Genomic DNA, 14,350 nt, shown 5'->3' with positions numbered 1-14,350 from the left:
GTAAGAATTAAACCAGGAGAGTGCAACACCCGTGATCCCAATGTGTGCCAGGCGCTCCAGGAGTAGTGGGTGGGAGATGGTGTCAAAGGCAGCCGAGAGGTCAAGGAGGATGAGGATGGTGAGTAGTCCAGAATCAGCTGCACGGAGGAGGTCGTTAGTGATTTTTGTCAGGGCTGTTTCGGTGCTATGGCTGTTTCGGTGCTAAGTAGGATGCTTTCACCCATGAACAATGGTGGTGTCTGTGGAATTTCTTTTTTTTTCCTTTTACCGCAACGCGGTAAATTATTTTAACATGGACACCAATGGAGGCGCATCCCCGGGACCCCAGGACCATGACATGAATGAGTCCCTGGGTGACTTGAATGAGTTTTTGATGCGGGATGCGCACGTAATGACATCACTGAGTTATAGGCTAGGCTACAATACATTTGGTATGAGAGGTGAAAAAAGATGCTATTTTTGTTAAAGAAGCCCCAATAATCCATTTGAAAATAAAATAATTAAATTTCAAATACTGTCTCCAGCCACTAACTACCGCCAGTTTGACAGCCCTGGACTAGATTATGCTTAGTTCAGCATGGTGTACCGAAAATAGCCGACCTCCAAGCTCGGAGCTTGGAGGTCTGCTATTTTCGATATTTCCAACAAAATGACCTTCTAGAAATACCAGCCCCTGCCTCTCTAACATTCTCTGCAGCAATAATGTTGTTTATGATGGGTTGTTGTTGATTATGCCTTTTATTACATACCTCCCTCCTCCTACAGATGACCTTCCCCCTGCGCTGGCCCTGCCCCTACATCCCCCTGTGCCCGCTGCAGCTGGCAGATGTGCTGCTGGCGCCCATGCCCTTCATAGTGGGCATCCACTCCAGCTACTTTGACCTGCACGACCCCCCGACCGACGTGGTGTGCGTAGACCTGGACACCAACACCATCTTTCAGTGAGTTCTGGGGGCTGCGCCTATCGCATTATTAGGGTCATTAAGCTCCGACAGTTTTCAGGGCGGCTCCGCCAGGCAGAAGTACAGCCGCTATGACGCGATCGATGTAGCAGTCATAATCGTTAAGCAAACAGCCGTCGGTGACGGGTTCCCACCCCTTTTACTGAACTCTTTGGTTCCCATGGCGAAGGGTCTATGCAGCAGACATTGTAGCCCCTACATGGAATGGTAGCGTCTGCCGTAGTAAGAAAAAAACATCTGCTTGGAAATCCGTTCAGGCATTCAAAAGATAGAGGCTATAGTGTTTTCTTCAAATATAAACAAACTTGGCTGCCATGTTTGAAAGAGAGAGCTGTTCTGGGAGTCAAACATGCATTTTGCGATCGCGATCATGCCAAAACTGGAAGTAGGAAAAAAAAACTCTCCAATGTTTGGCACAGAGGCATATACGGCCAAAACTTGGGAAACTCGTGTTTGGCACCAAGTGGGTTAGGGTTAGGGTTAGGGTTAGGGTTAATAATCGATCAAGTGCGTTTTGGTTTTGGTTGTTTATGTAAAAATGTGATTAACAACTTATTAAGGGTTATTTTATCAGTTCAGTTTTTATTTGGTTCAAACAGGTTCAAAGCATCTGAGGAGGTGCAATGGTTCCTTATTATGCAGTAATGGGCCACTCCAACATGAAAAGGGCAATCACCCTTCCATTAATTATGAGACTAAGTAGGAGCATTTAAACCCACCACAGATTACAATTCTGAATACAATGTTCGCTCCTGCTTTTGAATAATTCAAACTGAGACGTTTAACTCGTGTAAATATGTGTAACCATGACACATGGATAGTAGGTTTGGCATTCAGATAATTGAAGGATATTTTAGTGAGGTTGTTTATCAGAAATCAACAGTTTGTGGCATTAGAGGAGGACACATCGGCCGCGCGTGTGTGTGCGTGCGTGCCAAAGTAAAAATATAATAAAAACAGTTTGATATTGACAGCTGTCAAACGTCTCACACAAACCTTAGTAATGCATTCTTTATCTCTCAGAGTAGAGGACAAGAAGCCGTTGTCATGGCGATCTTTACCCAGGAGGCACGGCAAAATCCTCTTCAATTCCCTGACCAATCTGCACAAGACCCTGGAGAAGAGTGAGTGACAGACACACACACACACACACACACACACACACACACACACACACACACACACACACACACACACACACACACACACACAGGGGCGTCACAAGGGGTAGGAAAGTGGGACTGAGTTACCGGGGCCCAAGGTGGAGGGGCCCTAGTAACTTTAGCTATTGAAAAATAGAAGATATACAAGCTCACAGCGCGGCACTGAGTGCCGCGCTGCGAGCTTGTAGATCTGCTATTTTTGAAAAGTCGGGAAAATGTGTGCAAATCTTTGAATATATGTATTTTTTAAGTGAACATTTGTAACTCAAATTTTGCTTCTGGGGGGGTCCCTGGAACTAAATATTTTGAGATGGGGGGGGTCCTTCACATGAAAAAGTTTGAGCATCACTGACATGGAAACATAGGTTTCTTGGCACACATTTTTATGACTTTTCAAAAATAGCAGATCTACAAGCTCGCAGCGCGGCACTCGGTGCCGCGCTGTGAGCTTGTATATGTGCTATTTTTCAATAGTTAACATTCATGGGGGGCCCGCAGTGATTCCTTGTACCCGGGGCCCAGAATTTGGTGTGACGCCCCTGCACACACACACACACACACTCTTACATACTGTCGGGGCCTAAACGAGTATTTGACATTTTTATGTTTTTTTCATAAATTAATTCCCATTTTTGTATGACAGTGTCGGGCAAAAATAGCCATCTACAAGTGCTCATGCTCATTGCGATGCATTGTGAGCTTACAGTATCTGCTATGTTAACTATTGTAACATTCACAATTTCATAGGTTAAATGTAGCTTTCACCTACAATGACATGCCCAAAATAGGGACGTGTTTGGTGGTGAATATCAAATCAACCGTTTTAGCAAGAGCTTATGACTAAATAATTACATTGGATCCATTGGAACATGAGATTCCATATGCCGAAAAGTAATGATCTTGGACAGAACAAGATGTCTGCCCGTCAGCAGTGACATGCAAATTGATGTAGATTAGAGGTTCCTAAACATTTTAGCTCAAGACCCAAAAGAGAAATGAGTTTGCCTGATACAGTGAAAACGAGTGAAAATAGCAGATCTACAAGCTCACAACGTGTCGCTTCGTGCCACATTGTGCGCCTGTAGATCGGCTATTTTCACTACTTCTTAAACATTTGTTTTCAAATTTATGGAGTTTCTTTGATTTATTTTTTTAGTTATTTAATCATGAAATTCTTTTGATTGATGGGGGAAAAAAAGAGAATAATAATCTTTTATGTATTGAAATGTACTCTTGACCCACAAAAATGTGTCTGCGTCCCACAAATGGTTTCTGACCCACTGTTTGGGAACCACTGATGTAGATTTGTTGCATCTTCTCAACCTCCCTCTCCCCTTTTCCACCCTGGCTGTGTGCTCTGATTCCTGTCCCCCCCTGTCCCCCTGTCCTCCCCTGTCCCCACAGTCTGCACCCCCGGCCAGGAGGAGGCCACCCTGGAGTTCCTGCTGACGGACTATGACCAGATCTACGGGCGCCAGAAGCAGCTGGAGCTGGAGATCCAGGAGGCCTTCCTGCGCTTCATGGGCAGCCTGCTGAAGGGCTACCGCACCTACCTGCTGCCCATCACCCAGGCCCCGTCGGACCGCACCACCGACTGCAGCTCCCTCTTCAACCTGCAGGGTCAGTGGGATGGTAGTCTCACATGCAGGGGACGTGCAGAGAATATTAGAGAGGCGGGGGCTGACATTTCTAAAAGGGCCTTTTAGTGAAAAGATCGAAAATAGCAGACCTCCATCTCACAGCACGTCGCAGGTGCTTAACTCATTGACTGCGATTATGATCTCCCTTCTTTTGCAACAAACTTCCAGCATTTTGTTTACCTTTAACGTGGGCGCGTGCGTGCTTGTTGTGCGCGACGGTTCACGGGTCGCGTTCGCAGCCCTCCATTATTCATAGCGACAGTGTCTGTATGCCACGTGTATGTTACGTAACAATGAAGTGAATACGCTCGGAGACTTGATCCAGGTGGTTGTTGTTCCGCCCCCTGTTTCCGGTCTGGGAACATCAGTCTCCGGTTTAAACGGGTGTCCGGACTCTAGGTAAAAAAAAATGGCGGATCGGCGATCATACTTTAATTGTTTTATAGTGATTACAGCATATTGACAGCTTGTCATACTTGTCATAGGCAGTAAATGAGTTAATACCACACTGAACAAAGCATAATCAAGTAAATACGGCATGGAGTTTTACACAGAGAAGGCAATTCTTTCAACATAAGATGCTGCATTCAAGTTCAGGAGAGTTTGGACAAGGCAATTCTCTTGGATTCTGCCTTCAGGTATGGCATGGAAAGAGGGCATTTGCATTTCTTTCACCATAGTAAAACTGCATTCATGGCCTGGAGAGGGCACTTTTTGCGGACGTTAAAAGGGCAGTGTGCTTTGTTTTGTTTCCAATGGGACAGTTCCGTGCAGCAGTGACTACATATGCATGTGTGTGTGTGTTTGTGTGTTGAGGAAATCCAGTAGATCTAATCCAAGGACAACCACTTGGATTAGGATTGTCATGGTGTGGCTCAGCTCTGGAGGAGGCAGGCCATCTAGAAATTGTTCTTGTCTATGAGTGTAATTGTCTGTCTGGGGCTGATCAAACATCCTTCCGTTATAAAATTGTAAGTTAATATTTTTCCAAACTATACACTATTTGGAAACAAAACAAACCTTTCCATGGCCCACTGGCCGCACGCACACAAAACTGATCCGTACAGCGGTTTGAGGGATTAGCCTCCGCCAGACATTTTTACAAAAAATCCTCCATGGTGCCGCAGTACGGCAGTACACATCCAGGGCATCCTTGAAATTCCTGGAAATATTTTGAAATTAGAAAATCTGTTTTCCAGGCCTGGAAAAGGTTTGTAATTAATCGAATGTTATGGAAAATAGCAAAAGTAGCAGATCTACACGCTCAAAACACGCCACTTGGTGCACTGGGGCGGGCTGTAGCTCAGAGCAGGTCGTCCAATGATCCGTGGGTCAGCTGTTAAATCCCGGCTCCTCCTGTCCACATGTTGAAGTGTCCTTGGCAAGACACTGAACCCCACATTGCCTCCACTGAGTTGGTTGGTGCTAGCCTGTCACCATTGGTGTGTCAATGTGGGAAGTGAGGACGCTGGCATCGACTGTTCGCCGCTTCACTTCCCAGTGTATGAATGAATGGAACATTGTAAAGCGCTTTGAGCACTTGGAAAAGCGCTATAAAAATGCCATCCATTATTGATAATACACTGTTTAAGACTCTCGTTATTGCACCGTATGATTGCTATAGGCTTGGGAATGGGGTAAAATAATTTGGAAAAGCTATGGAAAAGTTTAGAAATGTCACAGTTGAAAATGTGTTGGAAGTTGAACCATGTGCATTATGCCCACTTTGAGTTATTTAAGGGGTCCGATCACACCTACTGCACCCAGCGTTGTATTATCAAATTCTAAGATGACACTCAAATGATACTTTGATATTATTTCTGTGGGTTCAGCGTGTCATCGTCATGTATCTCCTGCAGGCTTCCTGAAGTCTCGGGAGCGGACGCACCAGAAGTTCTACAACCAGATGACCCGGACCCAGATGTTCACACAGTTCATCGAGGAGTGCTCCTTCGTCAGTGACCGCCACGCCTGCCTGGAGTTCTTTGACGAATGCGTCCAAAAGGTATAAGAGCCAGCCTTGCTCTCTCCACAGTCAGTCTGACATACTTTGAAAATTGTGAATGAGAACGTCCATGACTTGTAATTCCTTCGCGTAAGATCTTTTCATAGGAATCCAACATTGTCGAAAATGTATGTGATTGTAATTCAAGGTTTGAAATAGCGCAGGTCCTCTGAGAATTCCCTGATACTAAAAAGCTAAAACTTAGAGACGTGAGATATCAGAGAAAAGCACAAAGTGACTTAAAGGGGCACTCCACCACTTTTCAACCTATGTTCATATAATTGGTCCTCACTCAAAAATAGCTTTTTTCTTTTTTTTTTTTTTTTTCTCAGAGGAGGGCTGTGGACAGGTCAGAAACCCATAGTCTTGTGACATCATCGATTGTCAATCCAGCTTATAGAAACTGCAGGCTTTCTATTTCTGAAAAGTTGCAATTTTAAAGTGGAAGCCATTGTTCTCGCGATAATAAAAATCTAAATATTTCTTTAAAAAATATTGATTAATTTTTTTTTTGGAAAATGATGATGTCACAAGACTGGATTCTGGACTTCCCACAGCTCTCCTAGGAGACTTGGACTGAGTAGAAAAAAATTGTGATATTTTATCATGAACATTAGTGAGGACCTATTATATGAAGACAGGTTGAAAAGTGGTGAACTACTCCTTTAATTTACTGTCTTTCATTTCTCACAAATAAAGGAATACAATTCAGATCTCTCTACTACTGAAACTGTGTGTGTGTGTGTGTGTGTGTGTGTGTGTGTGTGTGTGTGTGTGTGTGTGTGTGTGTGTGTGTGTGTGTGTGTGTGTGTGTGTGTGTGTGTGTGTGTGTGTGTGTGTGTGTGTGTGTGTGTGTGTGTGTGTGACCATGCAGGTGGATGTGGAGAAGCCAGAGGAGGTGAGGCTGATAGACCTGTATGAGACCCATGGTGGAGAACATACAGTTTTCATCATGCCTCCCGAAGAGCCCCAGGAGCCTGATGGATCAGAGTGCCCTGCTCACTACAGGTCACACACGCACGCACACACACACACACACACACACACACACACGCGCACACACACGCACACACCCACCCACACATATACGTATATATATATTAGGGTTCCCTGGTGCTTAAGGTCGTCATACAACAATGTTGTATGACAATAATGCTGTAATTTCAACTGTTACTAGTCACATCGACAGTTATTTCAGTTGAAATTACGTCAGTACTGTATAAATTAAACTCCATGGAGACACTCCTGTAACCAGAATTCAATTCCATTTCAAATCTGTGTCGGACCTCAAACGTTTGTTTTGCAGATAAAAGTTTAATTCTAAACGTTTCCTGTGTGTCTTCTCCAGCTATGAGACCTTCCCCATTCTGAGGGTGGATCTGTTTGACCGTCCCATGGACCAGCTCCGTGTCCCCGCCAAGGGCAGTGCACCCAGCAGCCCTGCACCCCGACGCACCAAACAGGTACCATACAGTTCTGACAGCTCTGCTGGTTACTTCCCTCATAATGGTGTCATTGGTCTTGGCAATTAACCATGAACTTGTTGAAAATGGCACACAACCCAGTGGTATTCCAAATAGAGTATGAGAGCACTTGGACTTTTAACTGTAATTATCACTCCGATGTTGGTGTTACAATAATCGTTACTTACGTTGACAGCCGCGGCTGAGATTATGTTCAACTCTTGGCCTGCGGGCTATAGTGCCTATGACCAATTCACAGCTGGGCTGGTATACAACAGCACCTTCCTGTGACATTATTGCATAATTATTTTGCCATTTAAAAGCAGTCTATTTTGCAAGGCACTAATCTGTCAGGTTATGGTCTAATTCCCTTTGTGGTTTCAGTGAGCGAAGATTCTGACCCAGTTTTTACCACTATGAATAAAGGACGAGGTTTGCCTTTACTGTCACTGGTGCCATTGTAAATTAATGATTATTAATATTTCAATGTCCATTCAATATTAAAAAGCCACAGACACAGTGTGGGTGAGATTGGGTGCATGACAACAAACACGTCACTTTGATCAGATCATTCTGACAGGGAGATAAACCCACACTTTAAGACTCTGAAAACATTGTGTGGGTTTCTCAGTTCTCAGTTTCTCACACTGAGCATTTTTGATTGTATGGTTTTCAACCCAAAGCTGTTACTTTTTTTCTCATTTGTATTTGAATCATTTTGCTCCAAGATTAAATTTTCAATCAACTGTGTTACTTCTTAAAGCACAGTTGGCAACTTAAATCCCAAAATGTGTGAAGGACACACTTAAAATACGCAATGTGTTAAGAAGATTGAATGATGAATGTGATTTTCCCCCAAATGGATTTTTAACCTTGTGAGATAGAACAGATCAATCTTTTCGCCCTGTTAGATATGGCAACATGCAAATAGTCAAAATGTGTGTTCTTTATTTATACTATTGCACATGGGCACCAGGGTTTCCGCTAGGCATTTTTGGGGCCGGCCACCTTGGCCGGCAGGATTATATTTTACCGGCCAATCAATTAATTTATCGGCCATATTATATTGAACATCACATAGGCATACGTGTTTGCAGATGAGATACTGTATCTGCATGGTGCACCCAACTGATAATTACACCATTTTATGTTTGCGCTGGGCTTCCTTCCTCTTTATCACAGATGCAATTGCAATATGTTCCAACAAAATAATATCCTAACTATCTACTTATGTAGATGTATCGCTTGCCAAAAAAAAGAAGTGAATAGGTTAAAGTGGGCGCGCAACTCAAGCGAACCGTTTGCGCGCCCTGCCACACAGTGGCCTACAAATTAATAAGTTAATAGTATATGATTTTGGCTTCACGTCTCATTAAACCTTTTACACACATTTGTTTCATTTTGTTAATGTTATGTTATGATGGCGCAAGGAAGGTTGACTTGCCTCTGTTGCTTTGACCACGATGGCATCACATCCATGCGATCAGAAAGTCATGTGCGTGCTTGTATAATATCCATGATTCCACAGAGTTCGGGTCCCTTTTTTATTATCGTCTACTGGGTCCAGCTTGGTATAGATTACCTCGGAAGAACCCCAGTTCTGTTCTGATTATAACACTAAACCCATGCTGATTGTTACAAGGTGCTGGAACTGTCAGCTGTGAAACGTGATGTGTGCTTCTCCGTAAGGCCGTGTGCGTGTCTAAAATAGCAGACATAAAAGCTCACAGCGCGGCGCGTTTCGCCTTGTTGTGAGCTTGAAGCTCTGATATTTCCAATGCACAGTGCAGTAGAGATGGGACTTATGGCCCTTTGAAGTGAACCGGATCTCTGGGATCTGTTAGTAGTACCCGCCCCGTCGTTAGAGGTTACTATGTACCACTGTATGACATCAATACCGGTGTCAGAGTACATGGAAAAGTGTGATGATGTCATTACTTTGTCATTCATCTCTTTTATGTCAGTCATGTATGACACACCAACTTGTTAGAGTTCAGCAAAGCTGATTGAGAGATAGACATAGAAATACAGACAGACAGACATTCGACATTTTAAAATGACTTTTTACATGCTGTATAGTCTCGCGTGGCCAGACTGTGTTGCCTCCCACAATTTTCAAATGCTTCCGTCATACAGTCTGGAGCAACAGACTAACTCTGATCATTCATGAGTAACTTAAGCGACAAAGCAAAAGTGAAGCCTCCTCCCCACTTCCGTTTTGTCTTTACATTCGCGCAAATGTACCCTAATATAAATTAAAAAATTAGCAATTTGTGAAATTGCGAGTATGGTTGCCCTGTCATAAAAAAATATTAATTTCATGACATCACCTATTTAAAAGTCAATATATGGGTATCCAGGGTTTGATCTTTGATGATCGCGTCTTGACCCAAGGACTCCAGAGAAAAAGGAATTACATTTTTCCGACCTACGGTTTGATGTCATCAATATTAAGCCCATATCTGGGAATGCCCATATATGGGCATACTGTGTCTACTGTATGATGTCAGACATCTATGATGTCAGTCATGTGTGGCGGCATAGCTCAGGGATTGAGAAACCGTTAGAAACCGTTATTAGAGCACGAAGGGTTCCCGAAGGGTTCCCAGTTCGAATCCGGGCTCCCCCTGAGTTAATGTCGAAGGGTCCTTGGGCAAGACTCTGAACCCCACATTGCTCCCGGTGAGCTGGTTGGTGCCTTGCATGGTTTCCTCCGCCACCGGTGTATGAATGTGTGCATGAATGGGTGAATGTAATGCACAATCTCTGTAAAGCGCTTTGGATAAAAGCGCTATATAAATGCACCATTTACCATTTACCATTTATCTCCATATTTGGGAAAAGACTTGGCTCCCATTATGGGGAAATGAATTCACTAATAAATGAATATCAATGAAACCAAAGAACCTTTCTCTTAGCAAAATGCAAGCGCACGATTCCCGATGAAGCCGGTCGATTTGACATACAGTATGGCACGAGTGTGTGGTACAAAACTGTGGGAGGAGTAGCGCGTCAAACTTTAGAACAGCTCTAGAACAGGGGTTCCCAAACCTTTTTGTCTCAGGGCACCCCATAAATATTTTTTTTAATCCGAGGCACCACTACATTATAATTTTCACTCCCAGCACCTTATATTTATAGCATATCGTCGTTGGAAATCTTGTATGTCCAAAACCGTTTTGTATTTATCATCTATAAAATGTACTAAACTAGTGAAAACAGCAGATCTACAAGCACACGGCGTTGTGTGCATGTAGATCGTCTGTTTTCACTATTTTTGTGCGACAGTCTTGTATGATGAAGCAGGGCTTTGCTTTACCAAAAGACTTACAAAATTGAAACTTAGAGATACAAGGTTTCTGCCCGACAGTGACAATATTTTAGTGACTATGTTGCGAGGAAAACTTTGAGATAATAGCCATTTTGTTTAGAACTGACTGAAAATAACTTTGTACTACGTCACGGCACCCCAGGGTGCCCCGTCACCCACTTTGAAAACCCCTGCTCTAGAAACATAGAATAAAGTTTCCCTAGGACAGGGCAACCACACTAATTAAAATCTAAGCATTTATAGCTTGCTTCTTGGAAATACATTCTATATAAATATCAAAAATGTCTCTTTTGGGAAAATACATCTTTTCAACTCTCTATCGCTGTCACTGTATCTCTCCCCACTCCCCACACCCCTGTTTAGGAGATTAAAGTGGCTCAGAAACGGGCTCAGACGTACATGAATACAGATATGTGGTCCAAATGCCTGCTGGGCCACTGCTATGGTCTGTGGTTCATCTACCTGCCCACCTTTGTGCGCGCAGAGAGCGCCAAGGTGCGCGCCCTGCACACGGCCTACGACGTGCTCAAGCACATGGAGACCCGCAAGGTGGTGCTGCCTGACGAGGTGAGCGCTTCACTGCCCTAAATATGAAAATGTCTCCTTCTGCGGAGTTTTGAAAGCCCATTTAATTACAGGGTCCCCACAGTCATGAAATTCATGGAAATATTTTGAAATTAGAAAAAAAAAAACGTTTTCCTGTCTTGGAAAAGGTTTGGGATTTTTCAAGGGTCCTGAAAGAAATGTTTTGGCTGTTTTTGGCTATTGATTTTGTTAATAAAAACATTTTCCAAAACGTGCTGTATAACTACACGAAATATGCACCATAAGTAGTTTTTCGCCGAACAGGCTGCGTTATTGCAGCCTAATGTGTATCGGACGTGTCAAAAAGAAAAGATCCACAAGCACACAATGTGCTGCTGCCTGATCCTACAGTATGCCCTAGGATAGGTGGGATGGCAAAGATTCGGCACGAATTTGAATTATACCATTCTATGCTTTATTTTTGCTAAAATGTTCACGTAAAAAGAAATCATGCTGTGTTTGGTTGTATGTGATTTGTCCAGGTGTGCTACCGCATCCTGATGCAGCTGTGTGGTCAGTATGGGCAGCCTGTCCTGGCCGTCAGGGTCCTGTTGGAGATGAAGAAAGCAGGGATCACGCCCAACACCATCACTTACGGCTATTACAACAAGGTGAAAAAGTGCACATAGGCTACAGTGGTGTTTTATTATCCTAGGTATTATGTGTCAAATGAAACACATTGGTGCATATATACGCAACGTTCCATTTGTACTTTTGTCTGGTTGTCACAGGGTTATCAAAGGGATAGTTCACCCATGTCTCGTTGTCACAGGGTTATCAAAGGGATAGTTCACCCATGTCTCGTTGTCACAGGGTTATCAAAGGGATAGTTCACCCATAGTTTCCCTCTATTGAGTTATACTCACCCCATGAAGACTTGAATTCATGGATATTTGTTTGTATTTGTCACATTCCTAAGTCAATAATTTGATGACCAGCTGTGGTTCCCTATGGAGACACAAAGAGCCCGCTTTGTTCCCTATGGAGACACAAAGAGTCTCCTCAAATTAATGGATTAGGAACTCAACAAAAACTAAATATCCATTCAAGTCTCCATGGGATGAGTAATCAATAGAAGAAAAAGTTATTTGGGGCATGAAGTATCCCTTTACACATGTCATGCCAGCTATTCATGAATTAATCCTATAACTTCTGCCAGTGTTTTACCAGAGTTTTCTGACAGCGATCGCGCGCGTGGTTAAAATGTTATAGCTCCGCACAGGCACCACTACAGTGTGTGGCGCTGTAGAAAGCATTTTTTTCTGGAGAAGAATTATTGAACTCTATGGAGGATCGCTTTTCACTTCCTGCATGCCTTCGTCCCCTAGCAGCCGAGGATCGCTCGTACAGTACAGAACGACGATATTAATCAGATGATTTTGAAAAAACTGAGATCTCCGTTTTCGGCATGAAATGTGTTAAGTACTTAAGCCTATAGACGGGTTTCTTGTTTACAAACATTGAGACTAAATGCACAGGTGACTGTATCATGTAATCAATTCCGTCCAATCCCCAAACCTGTTGTTTTGGGGAGCGCTGGTTTCATTGGCTAATTTTGGTACCGACCTGCGCACGCATCTAGTTCTTATCAGTGTAACGTGGACCAGAAACCCGTCCATTATACTGTGTGGTATCATGACAACTAGTGGAAATAGCTAATCTATAATGAGATGCCCAAGATAGAGATGCTCCAGCTTGGCAGACCGGCAGACAACCCACTGCCTCCAGAGAGCTGGTGGAGTGGGTTATGACCGGGTCTGTTTCGGGTCGCCACTACACAAATATTGTCTTACAAAATGATGAAAGAGTGTAGTTCATTAGTTTTCTTTTATCCAGTACCTGCTCTGTTTTGGGAGGTTACATATTTTGAATGCTCCATGCAGCACACTTTTATTTAGGCCTATTTCTTTCTTTTATTTTTATTTTTTAAGTAAGGATGAAAGTGGAGAACAAACAACCTCTGTACAGCCAACAGTACTGTATATCAACCACAGAAGAAGTGATTTTTGCCTTATTTGGTCATTTATACTGTGATATAATTAGATGATTTGTCTCCTCAGGCAGTGCTGGAGAGTAAGTGGCCCTCCACCAATCAGGGCGGTCGTCTCCTTTGGGCTAAGCTACGGAACGTCCTGTTGGCCGTGGCCCAGTTCAGACAGCCAATCAAACGCCAGCAGAGAAGTGGCTCTGTGGCGTCACGAACAGGTCAGTATCATATTATGAAGATACATTGGGGAGTCATTGTTCATAATTGATTGATTTCCAAACAAAACATCCCATGTTTCCATTTAATTGAAATGTTGGATTCAACAGACTCAAGCATTCTTGTAACAATTATGTATTCAGCCTGTCGAACATAACATATCGAGTCTAGGGATGGGACGATGATTGTTATTGTGATTTAAAAACATTTACGTTTATCATGCACTGGGAACAATTCACTTTATATTTGCTGAGCTGCATATCCGGTACCATTTTAACCCACTATAATTGGTCAAACAGACCAGGAAATAACGTACTTGATACAGTCCTTTTTTCCCCTCTCTCTACCAAATCTCTTTGCCAAAAAATAAAGCTTGTAGATCTGCTATTTTTTGGCAAATTTTGGAGATATTTAGATTTTTTTGAGAAATTGTGTTTCACGATATCATCGCAAATCGCAATTTCTTTGGTCACAATAATCGTGACATGAAATTTTCATATGGTCTCATCCCCCCCCCCCCCCCCCCCCCCTTTCTTTTTCTTCTTTCAAAAAGATGTCACCTTGGACTGTCACCAGAGGCCTCGTCCTCACTCAAATCTGATTCGCCAGTCCAGTTGGAGTGGGCTGAGTGAAAGCTCCAGCCACGAATCGCTGACCAGCCCTCTAATGAAGAAGCCACGAATCGCTGACCAGCCCTCTAATGAAGAGTAGCAGTCTGAGCAGCATGAAGGCCTCCACTGACAGTAAGTTGCACACCTAATTTATAAAAACTAAGAGTGAGTACAGCAACAAGTGATTTAGCAGATTTCATTAACAGGACATATACATTCAATGGTCAGTGAAACCATAATCCTGTTTTTAAATGTAATAAAAAAAACTTGCTGTTTAACAAGTCATTAATAACTCATTAACTAATAGTTTATTAATGGTCTATTAACTGCTTATAACGAATAGTTTTTATAAAGTGTTACCAGATATGTTAGTCTAGTTTTAGGATG

At 43.0% G+C, this 14,350-nt stretch overlaps 1 protein-coding gene across 1 annotated transcript in view; it reads left to right on the top strand.

Annotated features, from left to right (window-relative positions):
• Positions 1–14,350, top strand: part of dennd4b (DENN/MADD domain containing 4B) — a gene marked incomplete at its 5' end in the record, with an annotated part of 54,894 nt that overhangs the window by 22,059 nt on the left and 18,485 nt on the right. The window contains 11 exon segments of the mRNA XM_080736774.1: positions 766–941; positions 1,986–2,086; positions 3,530–3,745; positions 5,625–5,770; positions 6,645–6,778; positions 7,119–7,233; positions 10,928–11,131; positions 11,632–11,760; positions 13,210–13,354; positions 13,906–14,027; positions 14,029–14,095. Of these exon segments, the coding sequence (XP_080592900.1) occupies positions 766–941; positions 1,986–2,086; positions 3,530–3,745; positions 5,625–5,770; positions 6,645–6,778; positions 7,119–7,233; positions 10,928–11,131; positions 11,632–11,760; positions 13,210–13,354; positions 13,906–14,027; positions 14,029–14,095 (1,555 nt within the window).

Source organism: Nannobrachium achirus, assembly GCF_963921795.1.
Source record: "Nannobrachium achirus genome assembly, chromosome: 2".
NCBI classification, from domain to species: domain Eukaryota; kingdom Metazoa; phylum Chordata; class Actinopteri; order Myctophiformes; family Myctophidae; genus Nannobrachium; species Nannobrachium achirus.
This window is presented reverse-complemented; position numbering and strand designations above follow the sequence as displayed.